This window comes from Amphibalanus amphitrite, unplaced genomic scaffold (assembly GCF_019059575.1).
Source record: "Amphibalanus amphitrite isolate SeventyFive unplaced genomic scaffold, NRLGWU_Aamphi_draft 000012F_arrow, whole genome shotgun sequence".
Classification (NCBI taxonomy): domain Eukaryota; kingdom Metazoa; phylum Arthropoda; class Thecostraca; order Balanomorpha; family Balanidae; genus Amphibalanus; species Amphibalanus amphitrite.
Genome location: NW_024881508.1, coordinates 480,827 through 495,834, shown reverse-complemented (window position 1 = coordinate 495,834; position 15,008 = coordinate 480,827). Strand labels below are relative to the sequence as shown.

Below are 15,008 nucleotides of genomic sequence, written 5' to 3'. Positions count from 1 at the left end.
CCGGCTTTGGCAAACAATCACACAGTGACCGACAAGGCCGTTCGCCAGAGCTCCCACGCGGCCACCCGAATCGAGGGCGGATCACAGCTGAAACCGGTCTCCGCTCGCTCTCTGGGCGCAGAGCTCGACACCACGGCCGGCCCGCAGCGCGTGTGGGCCTGGGCGCTCCTCCACTGGAGCGGGGCTGGATGTCGGGCCGGCGAACCACGTCACCGCCGTATGTAATCCGTACTGTCAGACTGTGTCGCACGCCGCGCGTGTTGGGCCGGCCGAGAGGTGGATTGTGCCGCCTCGGAGCCCAGCTGGGCTGCCTTCACACAGACAAACAGGCCCGCGCTGAATTCCGACTCAGGCTCACACACCCCGACACAACAGACGAAGGAATCCAGCATAATAAAACAACAGAAAGCTGTACCGGCGCAGTGCCCGTGCTATGAACATGCAGCAATGCACTTGCGCGACTAGCAGCACCTGCTCTGCCGAATTTCAATGCGCTGCGGGCGGGTGCATTGGCCGCAGGTGGCAGACGCTCTGTCACCGTTTGACTCGGATCGCGCCGGCCAGCGACTCAGCGGCCGTTGACAGCGCCTGGCGGGGGCGGGTGGAGCCTCGGGGGCACCTCTCCGTGACCGGGAGCAGCGGCCGACAACCCTCAGCCGCGGCCGGCGGCGACCTCACGACCTTGAGGCGTCTGCGGCCGCTCCGGCGCCGCTGGAGGGAGACGGAACGAGACGGGACCGACGGACGGGAAGGGGAGGGAGACAGGTGAGGGGACCACACCTGGCCGCGCGGCGCGTCCGTCCGCCACCATCATCGGCTCAGGTGGCCGGGGGCGGCCGACGCTCCAATTACCGCCGACGGAGGTGGGTGGCAGGGGCGAAACGATTAACACGCGCACTGCAGGGGGGGTTGTTTTCACCCCCCCCCCCTGTGGTTTTTCGCAAATCGCGAGAAAACGGCGGCGCGTAGCGCCGCCAAATTTTGCATACCTGTTCTCCCAACTTTTGCACACCTTGAGTAAAAATTTTGACCCCAGGTGACCTATGGTCAGGTCACCAGGTCAGGTCTAGTGACCCTACCTCGAAACGTAAATTTCGAAGTTTGCAATCCCACCAAGCCCACAGTTGTTGAGATATGATCTTGAAACCCACAGGAAATAGTAAAGTCATCACGAGCTACAACTTGTATATCTCGGAATTTTTATATCGATGACCTAAGGTCAGGTCATTTTTGCGACCGGCCCATTATAAGTCAATGGGAGAAATTTCAACTTACTCTGAATGCCATCCTATGACTTCAATACGCTCAGGATCATAGTATTACAGGTCCCTGTTGCTGATTTCACCGAAACATATCACTTATGACCTTTGGAAGGTGATCTCCAGGTCATCTTAGGTCACCTGAGGTCACCAGCGGTTTTTCTTCAATAACTTGGGATTGAATAGAGATAGAGACTCCGTTCGACGTTTATCGTGTTTTTCTCGTCAATGCGGATCGAATGATATGCAACATGACCTATTTCGGTCAGGTCATGACCTTGACCTGAGGTCAATTTTTCAACTTGACCTTTCGAGGTCATATCATATATCATTCGATGCGCCTTGACGAGCTAAGAACGATGGCGTTCGAATCGATCCTCTGTCTTGTGTGCAAGACAAGTTATTCAAAAAAAACTACCGCGAAATTCCTGTTGTGAAAATCGTAACATTTTGTCTTCGGTGACCTCTGGTGACCTCGTTTTTGACCTGACCCAAAAATGATCTTAGTATTTCTTGTAGATCTCATCTCAACCTATCCAACGCCGTTTACCGCTTGTCGCTACGTTGCGCCGTTTTCGAGATCTCAGGGGGGGGGGGGGTTGTTTTCAACCCCCCCTGCAGTTCGTGTTCGGCTCAGACCCGCTGCAGTGCGCGTGTTAACGCCGGCGTCCGGCGCAGCCCACACCTTCGAGCCAGACACCTGGTCTACAGCATTCAGGCTCACGCTAACACTCACGCTCACACTAACAATCAAGCCCACGCTCACGCTCACGCCCAGATGTGACCACCTCCAAAGAAGCCAGGTCAGACGCCCGCCCGTCTCTCTGCAGCCCACGGCTTGACACACACGGTGACTCAATCGCTCAATGACAGCCCGACCTCAGTCGCTGACAGCCGGAGCAGTGACACTCCGCCCGCATACACCGGCTGGGCGAGATGGCGTTCATTCAAACCAGTAACCAGGCACCGCATGTTCTACACCGACCACCGCATGTCAAACCGGTCACATGGCCGGCAATGGAGTCGCTCCGTCCGGTGGCGGCGCGACATGACCATAGCGCGACAAACCGTTGTCAAACGGTAGCCGGCGCGGTGACAACAAACGGACCCTACAGCACGAGCAACACACTAAAGCTGGAAGAAGCGTTTTCGGTCCCATCTTCCGCAGGCGGGACGGCCCGCCCAGACGGCTTGTTGATCTAGCAGAACCGTCACGACAGCCAGCTCGTTTCCAGCGTGCCGAGCTCGCCTTGCGCCATCGTCACGTCGTCACCGGTCACCGCGGCGTCACGACACGCCAGCGGGTCACGTCACGTCACGGCGCGACACGACGGGTCGACAGGTGGCCCCGATCGGGCCGCGTTCCCGGAACGGTCGATCTGTGACCCGGTCGGTGACATGGCACGACACGACGGGCCAGGGCGGTCAGCGAGCCAAGGCTGACCGACAAGACAGAGTATCGCAGGCCATGGCAGAACACGGCTGATCTGCATGGCGGGATACGACAGGCCTAGGTGAGCTATGGCAGACTAGATCTCGGCACCCCTTGGTGACAAGTGACTATAATGAGTCGCATATGTAATAATGCGGCAGCCTTCGTTAGGGTCGGCGGAGCAGGGGCCGACGATCGGGTCACAGCTGGAATGTCTAGTCGTGACCGCAGACGGGGCAGGGAGCCAGTTCCACGACACTCGCTTCGCAGAATATATCAATATCGGAATCCGCACTGTAAGCAATGGCCTGCATGCCATTTGCATACCTAATGTTTCTTGGGAACCAGCATGGGTCGATCGCAACAAGTCTGATGCAATGCGACAAAAATATAAGGCGTCGTTATTATAGCACACATGTAGGGCTGAAATCAAAGACGCGACCCACTTGCTTTTCCTGCCCGTTTTTCTGAAGGGCAATCAGTCTATGAGCTCCACGCATTGACCGTAGGGTTGCACTATCAGTTTCGTGACCACGACCAGCCCCGCCAAACAGCACCAGCAGCCACAGTAACCGATCTCACCGATCAGTGAAGCTGTGTGGGCGCTGGTGACGGTCAAATGGGCGGACAGCCTCCAGACGGCACCGAAGGCCGGCGCCGGAGGGTCACCCTGATCACTCTGTAGGACGACTGAGTGAATGGGTGGGTGGACAGACCGCGCCCATGGTAAGGGCACGGCATCCGACGCCCCGGTCGCGCCTCAAGACGAGAGTGTCATGGTCAAATGGGGCCGGCCAGCCTTCTCTCACAGGCTGATGTTCAGAGTTACTTAAAACCGACCTCGGAAAACTGAGAGTGACTTTCTTGTGGTTTCCCCATCCATGTAAAACAGAGCCAAGCTTTTGAACCAAACTGCTCAGCAAAGCGGTGCGCCATGCAGAGACGGTAGCTGTTCAGAGAACGCTGTGCCTCCATATTAGTTTGCCAGCACCACTGTGTCTCTCTAGGCGTCCGTAGTAAGCCAAAGCCCGTCTGACCAAGCATATCTAACGGACGAGCCGAGATAGCGCGATCGAAAGCAGTCGAGAGGGGACTCCTACGGCAATTCTGAACATGGGATAACGCTGTGATTTTGGCCTATCGCACAGCCCGAGAAACTTAATGATCACTGAATAACGCCTATCGTTGGAGAGAACTGAAAATTGGAGTGACCTCTACTCCGTTGTGAGAAAGGGTGGTTTAACAAGGATTTGATTTCTCCTGATATAAGTGGGACAAAGCCATTCGTTCATGGGCCTTTGATTCCAACGTTTATGGTCTCTCAGGGGCAACCAAACCAGCGAACGCTTTACACGCGATCAGATGTCCTAGCCAGCAGAAATTAACACCCACAGCAATAACACCTACTTAGCCATGAGTTCCCAAGTGAGGGTTTCGAAAACAGCCTTTCTTTGCCTCATTCGAAGACGGCGACCCCACGAGCGCGGTGACCCCGGTGCTCGAGAGCGGCGGCGATCTCGCGTGTTCTACGTGCGGCTCACGCACAGTCCCCGGAGAAACGCTGTCATAGGCAGCACGAACGGAACGCCATCAATTCCGTTCACGGACGCCGATGTAAATAGACACGGTTCGGGCATCAAACATAGAGCTGGAGACAGCGCACGGAACGCCCCCGCCCGGTCCTTATCGACGCGATCAGCGGGTCGACCAGGAGCTGGGGCCATTGGTAATTCATTGATAAAAACTCTGCGGCTGGCTGCGCTGACGGAGATGACCTTCAGTGGCGGAGACGGGCGCTCGTCGGACGCGGGAGGTCACCGGCCACCTGGACATTCTCCCAACAAGATCGTCGAGAAAATCGCTCGATTGGAGACCAAACAGACCACGAGAGTAGCCAGGGCATAAGAAAAGACACGGGAACAAACTATCTAGCATCACAACATACCCAACACCCAATAAGCTCTGCAGCCGTGCCATCAAATTCCTGCAGCACGCTAATGAAGCAGTAAACAAGCGCTGTCTGTCGTCTGAGCATTCGCTTATCGTATGCGCATCACGTCACAGCATCCATCCACTCCACCTGCACACCTCTAACGATTGTGGGGACCCGGTGACCGTTGCTGGTCCTGGCAGCTCCCGGCACGGGCCCCAGGATCGCACCCACCGCCGGACAGGCCCACCTGTGCGCCTCCTAATAAGGCGCGCCGATCCGGCCGGCTCCAACCGTCGCTCGGCCGAGGGAGTGTCCTCTCCAACGGCCGTTCGGCTGGCGACCTTCCACAGTACGGAGAGCGTGCGGCCAATCCGCGGCTGACCCCGGCCCTGACACTGCTGACCGAAGTCACCGCGCCGGGCCTGCAGAGTTGCCAAGAGCGTTGCCACATACCGGCCCGCGCAGTAGCAATCAGCAACTTACTGAGCTTTGCTGACCAGAGTGAGAGTGAGACACATGGACATCAACCAGGTCATCTGAGCACCCAAGCGCGCTAGCTGTGACCAGCGCCAACGCCCCCCCCCCCCCCCCTGACCGTGATATCGCCCGCCACCGTTCGCTGCGCTCAGCCTTCTGCAACAAAGCGGGGCGTGCCGTCCGGCCCCGTCCCCTCCCACAGCATCAATCGGTGTCGGTAAACACATGTTTTGCCCGGCGCCGGTCGCTACCCGAGGGATAGAGACCACACCGGTCGACACGGGAGCCGGTCTATTGTGACCCGTCCGCCAATAATACAACGCTACCAACCGGCAATAGCTGAGAGCCAACAAGAGACGCTATCGCTCGAAATGGCACGGTTTAGGTCATCCGAACGGTGTCACAGATTTAAAACGTGATCGCACTTCCGAGAAAACGTCTGAGATGATGGGCGAGTGACGCACGAGTGCGATAGCGCAGGTGATATCACGGCTGATGGTGGCTTAGGAGACTGAAGTGCCGTAAGGACTTCCAATGAATGGCATCTGTGTACTGCAGTCGAATGTATGTACTGTGTACCGATCGGCCGCTTGACTCTGAGATAGATGGCAGCTGCACTAGATAATGATGGAGTATTATCGGCCGGTTGCATCGTATCGACAAGTTGATGCAGAACTTCCGTAAATAAAACCCTTGAATAGTGCTTATAGAAATAGCCTGAAGGTAAAGCAATCTCAAGTTCTAACCCTTGATAGATAGGAACACCAACTGGTTGATTAAGTGATTTATCTTTTGATCTGCCGCGATACACGCGCCAGAATTATTAAAGCACTGAAGTGCAAAGCTAAAAAGTGGCGTCGTGAGCTCGTGAAACACCTCCAGCCCCGGTCGCGCATCGTGATGTCACGGTCCCCCGCGCGACACCAAACTCCCCTGTTTTTGAACTAACATCGCCGGAGCCGCGTGTCGCGAGGCGCCGCTGCCACGGCCGCGTCCACCAGTATCGGGGTAGGTCGTGAGCACATATTTCCCGTCCCAGGGCAAAAACGTGCAGGTGAGCGAGTGCGTCAATACGGGTCTAATAAGCCACACAAAGAAGGCGGCCAGGGACTCCCTCGCAGGCGATGACCCGCTTTCTTAGTCACAAACATCGACATCGGTGCTTTGAATAATCCTGTGAAGCATCCAAACGTCGGTACTTTGATGTAGTGTCATGAATCCGAAAACATACAAAAGGGTTGATAACCAAAAGGAGCCGCTAGTCGCGGCTAAAGGGCTGAACGCAGAGGTCCGCGTCACAGTCCGGAACTGAGCGCGTCACGCCGGCGTCACGTCAGGCGTCACGGCGTGACTCAGCGCGGGCGTCACGGCGTCACGATCCCATCTGTCGGTGACGCTGACTGTGGGGAGGGGGGCTGAAGACACGCCATCGCGGCGTCATTGTTCGTCTTCGTCATCCGTACCGTCATCATCGGTAGCCGTCAGTGTGACCGTCACATGGTCAGTTCAAACTTGCCTCCAAGGTCAGCGTGGCAGTGCGTGAGGGGAAAGTTATGAAACACAACAATAAACACACCCGTTTCCGCCACCGTCATCGGCCCCGTCATCGTTACCATTTCTGCCACCGTTCGGGCGCCTCTCGACGTCGACTGACGAGGCACTTCACCTCGGCACCGACCAGTGCTCGGCGCCCGTTTGGCTGACAGTCTGACATTCCGCGCGATGTCGGAGCACAAGAGCGGCTGATTTCGCAATGCGTTCTCCCGCCGGGCGGGTCTCGCTCTCCGCCCACCGGGTGTCGAGCAGGGACAAAGGCCCGACGGCGAGTCATCAGCCCCGTGCCGCTCGGTGGGTGATGTCCATGAGGAAAACAAAGCCGGTCGATGCACTGTGCAATGGTGCATAGCTAATCGTGCCGCCGCCCCCGCGAGGCTATAATACAGGCCGGCGGGAGTCACAAGTTCACAACAGAGGGACAAGGACATCTGGATGGGAGAGGGTTCAGCGAACCAACTGACCTTGCCTGACCTGACCTGACCTGACTTGGTACGAGAGGAAAGTATACACAATCCAGGAAACTCCGACATCGCAGTCACACCACCCACTAGCGAACAGCCCAAAGTTTAGATGGGTCCAGCAGGAGCACTAGGACAGACAAACAAACTCAGCATGTGACCTGTCGCGGCGCGGCGTGTCGAGCACGGCGAGCCAGGTGTTCAGCGTTTCCCTCCCTCCCTCCCCCCCCCCCCCCCGAGACGCCGTGGAGCGGTCGGTCGGACGGTTGGTCGGTTTCCTGTCTCCCACCGTTCCTGCCGAGCGGCCGTTTCCTGTCCACCGCCGCCGGCATCCCTCCTGCGGCCTTCCCCGTCCCCTGACTCATCCACCCACCTTGCGAATAGGCGATGGTGCGCGCCGCCGCGCGGGCGCGTCGCGTCGCCGGCGACGGCGAGCCGCGGCGGAACTTGCGCGGCAGCGAGCGCGCGCTACCGGGCCCGTCGGTGAGCCGCTGTCGCGAGGAGGCCGGCCGCAGCTGGTCCCGCATGGCTCGAGGCGCTGTCACGCTGCCGGCGCCGGCCTGCATGCGCGTCGCTCTCACCGGCTCTCGGTGTTCGGTCTTTGTGCCACGCTCGCCGGTCCCGGTGAGCTCGGCGGGCCGGCGCGGTCAGGGAGCGCGCCGCCGGCCCCGGTACGACGGAGGAGACCCGAAGGCCCCGGCGCGTTTTTCTCTACTGCAGCGACCAGTAGCGAATGACACAGCGGTGTTGAGGACAGCTCACGGATGAACACGATGAAAACCAGGGACGCACGCAGCCGCTGGACCAGGCACACTTAGTCCGCGTTTCACACCAGTCCTAATCCAACTCCCGAGCGAGGGTTAGCTCATAGTTCGGCCACGAAGTCCTGGCTGATCGATCAGTCCGCGAGCGTAATTCAGTCACGAAAGCGTCGGAGTAACCAAGGAAACTCTACGCCACTCAATAGGTCACAGCCACGAGTATTGCGCCGATGACTTCACCAACCACAGACAGCGAATTGCACACCAATGTTCCCGCAGTGTTCCTTCACAGTCTACACAGTTCGTCTCAGCAGTCAGCTGTTGGGACACACGATCGACGGCGCACGGAACCTTCTCGGCTGACGGTCGTCGTACTACTGCCTGAACGGAGCGGCGGCGACGGTGCCGGTGCGCGCGCGCGGCGAGGTGCAAAACCAGCGCCACCTGCCGACGACGGTCCGTAGTGGAACTCGCCAGGTAGAGCGCCGTGGAGGTGCAAACCTTCCGACCGGTCAGCGCACCGCAAGGCGGGACTGTGACGGCAGCGGACAAAGTTGAAACAAGCAAAGCAAAGCTAGGGATACTGGGATGAAGCTTACACCTGCCATGTATACTAGCTGGCAGGTCAAAACACTCAAATCCAGGCATTCACTTGAACCAACCACGCACCCAAGCCTTTCAACCGTCAACGAGGACAGAAATTAGAACTATGTAAAATAATGGAAGGGAGATAAATAAGTGGAAAACACAACTTTTACAAAAAGAAAGAAGTTTCTCGACTGTAGCTCCCACCAGCGGATCGCCAGTCGAGTCATCGGACGGCGACACCAATCGACAGGTAACATCGGTCCAATAATGACCGCAGACCGGGGCCCAGTCAGCTGTGAACACACTCACGGTGGCCCGGCGGCTCGTCTGTGGGAAACGAGTCACGTCAGGAGCTAAAGAGTCACTTCAGGATTCGGCGAGTCATTATGAGGAGTCGGAGAGTCATTTCGGGAAGTTGGCGAATCCCTCGGACTCTGGTTGGATGACCAAGGCCTACGCCTGACATCGTCTCAGAACCGATGGGAATACATAACATTATCGAGTCGTCGGTCTCAGAACTTGGGAAGTGAGCACCCACATGTACTCGCCATGGCTCTGGGGGCAGAAAGCTAAGTCGCCAGGAGATAAGCGCAGCTGGATCACAGGACGATCCTATAGCTTTCAGGAGCCGTGCGGTCAGTCCGCGGCAGGAGGGCCGGACCGCAGTCGGACCACAACACCGCCGCGCGCGGTCAGTTGGATCGCATCGCAATGCGGTCCAACTTTGCCAGCGGCGAAATGGGCAAACAAACACAAGCGGCAAACGCTCCCAATTGGATTTTAATCACTGCACTCACCTATCAATCACAATTAGAAAACGGACCCATTTTATAATTCTACCACTGAATGAATGCTTTGAAGGCACCACTGTTAGCATAGCAGTCAATAATACATTGCGGCTTAAAGGGACCCTCCAACCTTAACATTAGATTTGAGTTGAGATAGCCAAAATGGGGTCCCTGGCTCACAATTACCGGTTTCGGCACTCACAACATCGAGAAATGCCTTAAATCGGAAATATTGAATTTCAAAATTGCAGCATTTTGATTCAGAGGGGCTAATGCATAGGAATACCCCTCTGAATGTGTGACGTCAGCGCAGATATCTAACGATTTTTAAATGTTTGACAAAAACGTTTTGTAGCACGCGGTGGTATATGCTGCTTTGCGCGCAACAAGTGCCGCACTTTCAGCTGCCAAACTATTGCTTCCAAATAAAGTCGCTAGGAACAGCGGATATCCCAAAAAGTAAACAAAAGTAAAAGTTTAATATCTTGAAAACCGGTGAATATTTTTCGGTGAAATTTGGTAGATATTCGTTTTCGCTCTTTCTGAACCGAGCGACATCACTTTCATGCCAATTCATAAACTTTTTTGAAGGTGGGAGCCGGGAGGGTCCCTTTAACAATTCTTCCCAGTAAATGAAACGGTCAATATAGGTCGCAATCCCCAAATTTTACCCCACATCACTTCATATTTTTCCTTATAAAGAAAAATCAAACATTATCATTGCTCGTTTCCCGCCCCGTGTCCAGCGCTATCCTGCACTGCTGGCGGAGCCATTGCGTCGTCCAGTGGGCAGGTGTGCTGTGTGTGGGCGGGACGGGTAGCCAGCGCGGCGAGGGGTGGCCACCGGCCCTCCGAGGGGTTCTGGTCGTCCTGACCGGATGTCCACCATCGTCCCGGCGTACCGTGTCGTCACGGGGCCCTCTCACCGGCTGTTAACGCGGGGCATTAGTCGCCCAGGTGAGTCCAAGGACGGAGGGGGAGGGGACTGATGGACCCATCGCTGCACAGACGGACCACCAGGCGCGCCCGGTCCGAACCATGGCGTCTAATCAATAACAAACGACAGCGACACGGCCCGACTTATCCCCAATCGATCAGTAGAAACAACAGCATGTTTCCAATGGAAATGTGAAGTTAAACACCATGGTGAACAAAAAGCGTGCGCAACCAAATGTCACGCATTTCGAGGAACAATGCAAAATGATGCACAGTAGCGGCTAAATGAATTAATGTAACCACACTCTTGGAGGCATGAATGCATGGCTTGTCATGTAGGTAATAAATAGCTTAAGTGTTTTCAAGTAAATATGAATTCATTAAAATTCTAATACCACAGACACGCAATCCAAGACTGTCTCTGTTACCTAGCTCGAATAAACCAGTCCTATCAAATTGCCATCTACAATCTGAATTCTGAATATACTATGGTTACAAGAAACGACACTAATCTTTGCAAAATGCAAATAAATCATGTGCAAATGACAGCACTAGTAAGCCAATGAAATGGAGTACCACACTAGCTAGCCAGGTCATTCCTTGTGCTCCTTCCTTCCCCCCCCCCCCCCCCCACTATCGCTTGCCGTTACTCCCGGCCTGTCACCGGTGTCGCAGTTTCTAGACAACATCGAATAGTCATTAGTCATGACCATTCCGTTAAATTTTGATCCGGCAGGATCAAATATTTTCCATGACAACTGACATATACCTAATTTGAGCTCAACAGTCACCCAGTCATAGAAACCACAATAACTTAGAGCAAAAAGACCCAAGCAAAAAAGCATAGTGCACCTTTCTGACTGTGAGCCAAACCTCCTCGCCGTTCCACTGACAGACTCGGCGGGTGTTTCACCACCGGCACACCCGGGTGCGCCGTCTGCGTGGGCCGTGTGACGGAACCGTCAGAGGAGAGACCGACGAGAAAGTCGCCGCAGAAACACCCCGATAGCCATCACTCGGGATCTCGCCCACGGCCGGCCGAACCCACGGACGGGGGTGCACGACTCACGGGCGGTCAAACCCACGTGCGACCCACCGTTACCACAATAATATCGACAGGAGAGGCGACTAGAACGACAGGCTTAGGAGTGCACTATCGAACGGAGCTTGACGGCTAGGTAAACAAGCTCCGGGAACTCCAAAACGGGACCAGTAGCCGGCTACCGCATCACCCGTGAGAACCATCAGCCCCGATCGTGTGAATCAGATTCTCAGGAGCTCGTCCATCAACCGCGGTCAGCACCCGAAACAGTCCGACAATGCCGCTTTCCTATGAGAGAAAAATACAAATAGGCTGAGTATAAATATAAAATGATTAATGTAACCGCCTGACGTCTCTACTAAATGAAGAGTCATCCATCAAAGAATGATGACGAGAGAAAACAGGCGATTGTTAAAATACAATTACTTTCGCTTTAGATGCTATTTAAATACATTTTCCAGCAGCATTTCCATGAAATCATTGGGCAAAAAAACAACAGAAAACTAAAGAAATCATTCAGTCGGGCTTCAATGGCACTAGACGCTACTGAATGATGTTCAAACTACGGCCCAAATTTATCAGGATCATGGGTTCAAGGCGGATACTTGTTCGTCAGCTATAAGCCTCATGCTGTGGGCTGTGTTCGTGAGATCTGCATAGGTTTCACCGTTTCTCCGCGCCTGTGTTGGGCGGGCTGCCCTTGATCAGAGGTCACATCGCGATCCATCACCAGGGAGGGTCTATTGGCACTACGGCACGTGGGCAGGGCCAAGATTCTTACAGATAGGCAGGGCGCACTGAACTCTAATATATACTGGAAGGAGCATTGGTGACTTGTTTTTGTCTATCGATTTCCGCCATGTTGTGTATACCAGAAATATAAATCGCATATACGGTAGCAGAGGTGCAGTTTAGTGAGAGGTACACTACTCAAAAGTGCTGCTGCTTCATGCTTGCAGTTTGATTGCAGTGATCAACTTTTCAAGACTTTGGTATACACAACATGGCGGAAATCGTTAGACATTCTGGCCCATATACGGCCAAGGCGAGTGCCTCCCCCTGGCAGGGCGTCATTATGACGTCACGGTTACGTCACTCGTGTCCGGCTCCTCTCCTGTCCACCCGAGATGAAATGGCCAACGGGGCAGAACCACGAGCAAGGAAGCCGTGACCCTTGAGACACTGAAAATTATAGTCGATCGTAAATGTGCCATTTAGCAAGATGCAAGGAGCTAATTCAAACATTTCCAATGAAGTTTCCGTCAGAGGATTATGGTTTTATGCACAAAATTGATTACGGACGCGGGACGTGGCCACAGCATGCCAGGGCTTGGCTGACGCGAATTTATGCAGATTCTCTGGCGACAAGGAAAAACGACACCACCTAATCAAAATTCATAAATCACCCTCATTTATCCCAATCAGACGGCACGCCAAAGACCCGGCCTCCGCCCCACGGTATCGATGGCCAAACTAACGTCCATTCACCACGGTAAGATCTCCACTAACTCAGGCCGACAGCAACCCTGGGTGGCCGCTTGCGTTACCATAATGCAGCGGGAACGCAACCCGTGACCATCTAGTCACTAACGGAAGATCGCCATCCATGGCGGCATGGACAAAAGTTTAGGTAAGTTGCACCGTCAGCAGTGTCAACACCATGAGCAGTGAGCACCATCAGCAGTGGAGCAGAACAGAGCACCGTCAGTTGTCACCGCTCACAGGCGATGACGGCGTCGCCACACGGCCACCCGCGGCGACGATGACGGTGCCCCGATGACGGTGCCGATGACGCCGCTGTTGACATTGTTCCGATGACGCCCAGAATCCAACAGGAGTACCAGCTGGATGGAGTTGCCATTGACCACACGCTGGCGGTTACGACATCATGAGCCCTCAGCGCCACTCTAACGACCCTGAGCCGAGTGTCGCCGGGCTATCAGATCCTTGATCGGCTAAATCCCCGGTTGTCCACAACTCACAGGAACAGGTTATGGAGCTGATCTGGGGAAAGTCATGGCTCAGCGAGAACCGACGGCCCTGAGTGACAAGGCGCCGACCTCGGGCCCAGTGGCGAGCCGCAGAGCAGTCTTTCCAGAGGTCGCCAATCAGGACACATTCAAACTCGTCGATTTATGCGACAGACGCGCCCAATAAATTTCCGACAGTTCACGATTCGGCTCGAAGTTCATCCCTGCGTACCTCACACTATCTAAGATCTAATTACATGTCACCGATATGCTCCAATTGAACTGCGATGATTGAGTCAGTCAAAAGGCCTCGGGAACGCAGAAACCTGAGTAGATCCTCATCCCTGCCCGAGTTCCACGATGTCAACCTATGTGGGTATCATACAGACATCAAATGACCATGGTGTTAGCACTATTAACAAAAGCACCGCGACATAAAGCTCAAATCCTGCAGGAGACGGTAAGCTTATGACGAGAAGTTTGTGATGATGTCACACGGCCCACAGGTCAGCCCAAGGGGTTCGCACAACAGAAACAATCTGCAAAGTCAACAACAAAGAGTTACCTCCAGTTACTTCACCGGCTCGTGATAATAAACATGAGTAGTTATCGCTGCATGTGACACAAAAGCATCGAATGCTATCCACTATATCCCGGCATCGCTGATGCGCTTCCTTGGGGCTGCCCAGTACAGCGTGGACCAAAAAGGATGGAAACATTTTGAACTCGCATAAAATATGTGTTATTGCATGCAGGTGACTGAAAATGATACCAAACGAGAGAACATTTCGTGGAAATTCATGATGACATCTCTCTCCTCTGCTTTCTCTCGTTTTCAGTCTCTCAGTCTCACAGCAAATGTTCGAAGAGGCCATCTTTGCGAGACAGGCACAGAGCGGCCCGCCTGCCGGCTGACGCGATAGCCCGATGACACATGTCCTCTGGTATGACTCGCACAGCCTTGGTGATCGCTCTTTTCAGATAACAGAGGCCTACATAACCTTCCTTGTAGACCTGGCCCTTGAGATGACTCCACAGGAAAGGAATCCATAGGTCAGATGAGAAGACAGGTCAGTTCCACTTCGGCTCGAGGATGGGAGCGACAACACCGTGGCTGACGATCAAAAGCGCTACCAAGCGACGCTAAAGAAGTTGTTGAAGTGAGCCCAAACGAAGTATGGCAGTCTCATGGACCTCATGTGATTCCAGCCAGACGGTGCGCCTCCTCACATCGCGAAACAACGCTCAAGTGGAGCGAGAACCACTTTGGTGACAGGCTGATATCCCGCAGTGCCTGTCGGAACTGGCCTGTCTGATCACCTGACCTGACCCCGATGGATTTTTTCCTGTGGGGTCATCTCAAGGCCAGGTCTACAAGGAAGGTTCTAAAGGCATCTGCTACCTGAAGAGAGTGATCACCAAGGCTGTGCGAGCCAAACCAGCGAACATGTGTCATCGGGCTATCGCGTCAGCAGCCAGGCGGGCCGCTCTTTGCCTGTCTCGCAAAAGTGGCCTCTTCGAACATTTGCTGTGGGAGACTGAAAACGAGAGAAAGCAGATGAGAGAGATGTCATTATGAATTTCCACGAAATGTACTCTCGTTTGGTATCATTTTCAGTCACCTGCATGCAATAACACATATTTTATGCGAGTTCAAAATGTTTCCATCCTTTTTGGTCCACCCTGTACATCAACTATCGACGGTGGTACGTGCATACGAGCAACTGCTCCTTATTTATCTCCAGTGTATCTTCAATACGACAGCTGATCGCCGCCTAGTGAGCCCCGTGGGACATATCGATATGGT

General features: G+C 54.6%; 1 protein-coding gene across 6 annotated transcripts in view; it reads right to left on the bottom strand.

The window, feature by feature from the left end:
• Window positions 1–15,008, bottom strand: part of LOC122382805 (katanin p80 WD40 repeat-containing subunit B1-like) — a 77,634-nt gene that overhangs the window by 52,639 nt on the left and 9,987 nt on the right. The window contains exon 1 of one of the 6 annotated variants that reach the window (XM_043368618.1): window positions 7,490–8,265. The exons of the other annotated variants lie outside the window; for them this stretch is intronic. Within the exon in view, the coding sequence (XP_043224553.1) occupies window positions 7,490–7,682 (193 nt within the window). The 5' untranslated portion in view covers window positions 7,683–8,265. Of the gene's footprint in view, window positions 1–7,489; window positions 8,266–15,008 lie in introns of those variants that run through there. 6 annotated transcript variants of the gene reach the window in all.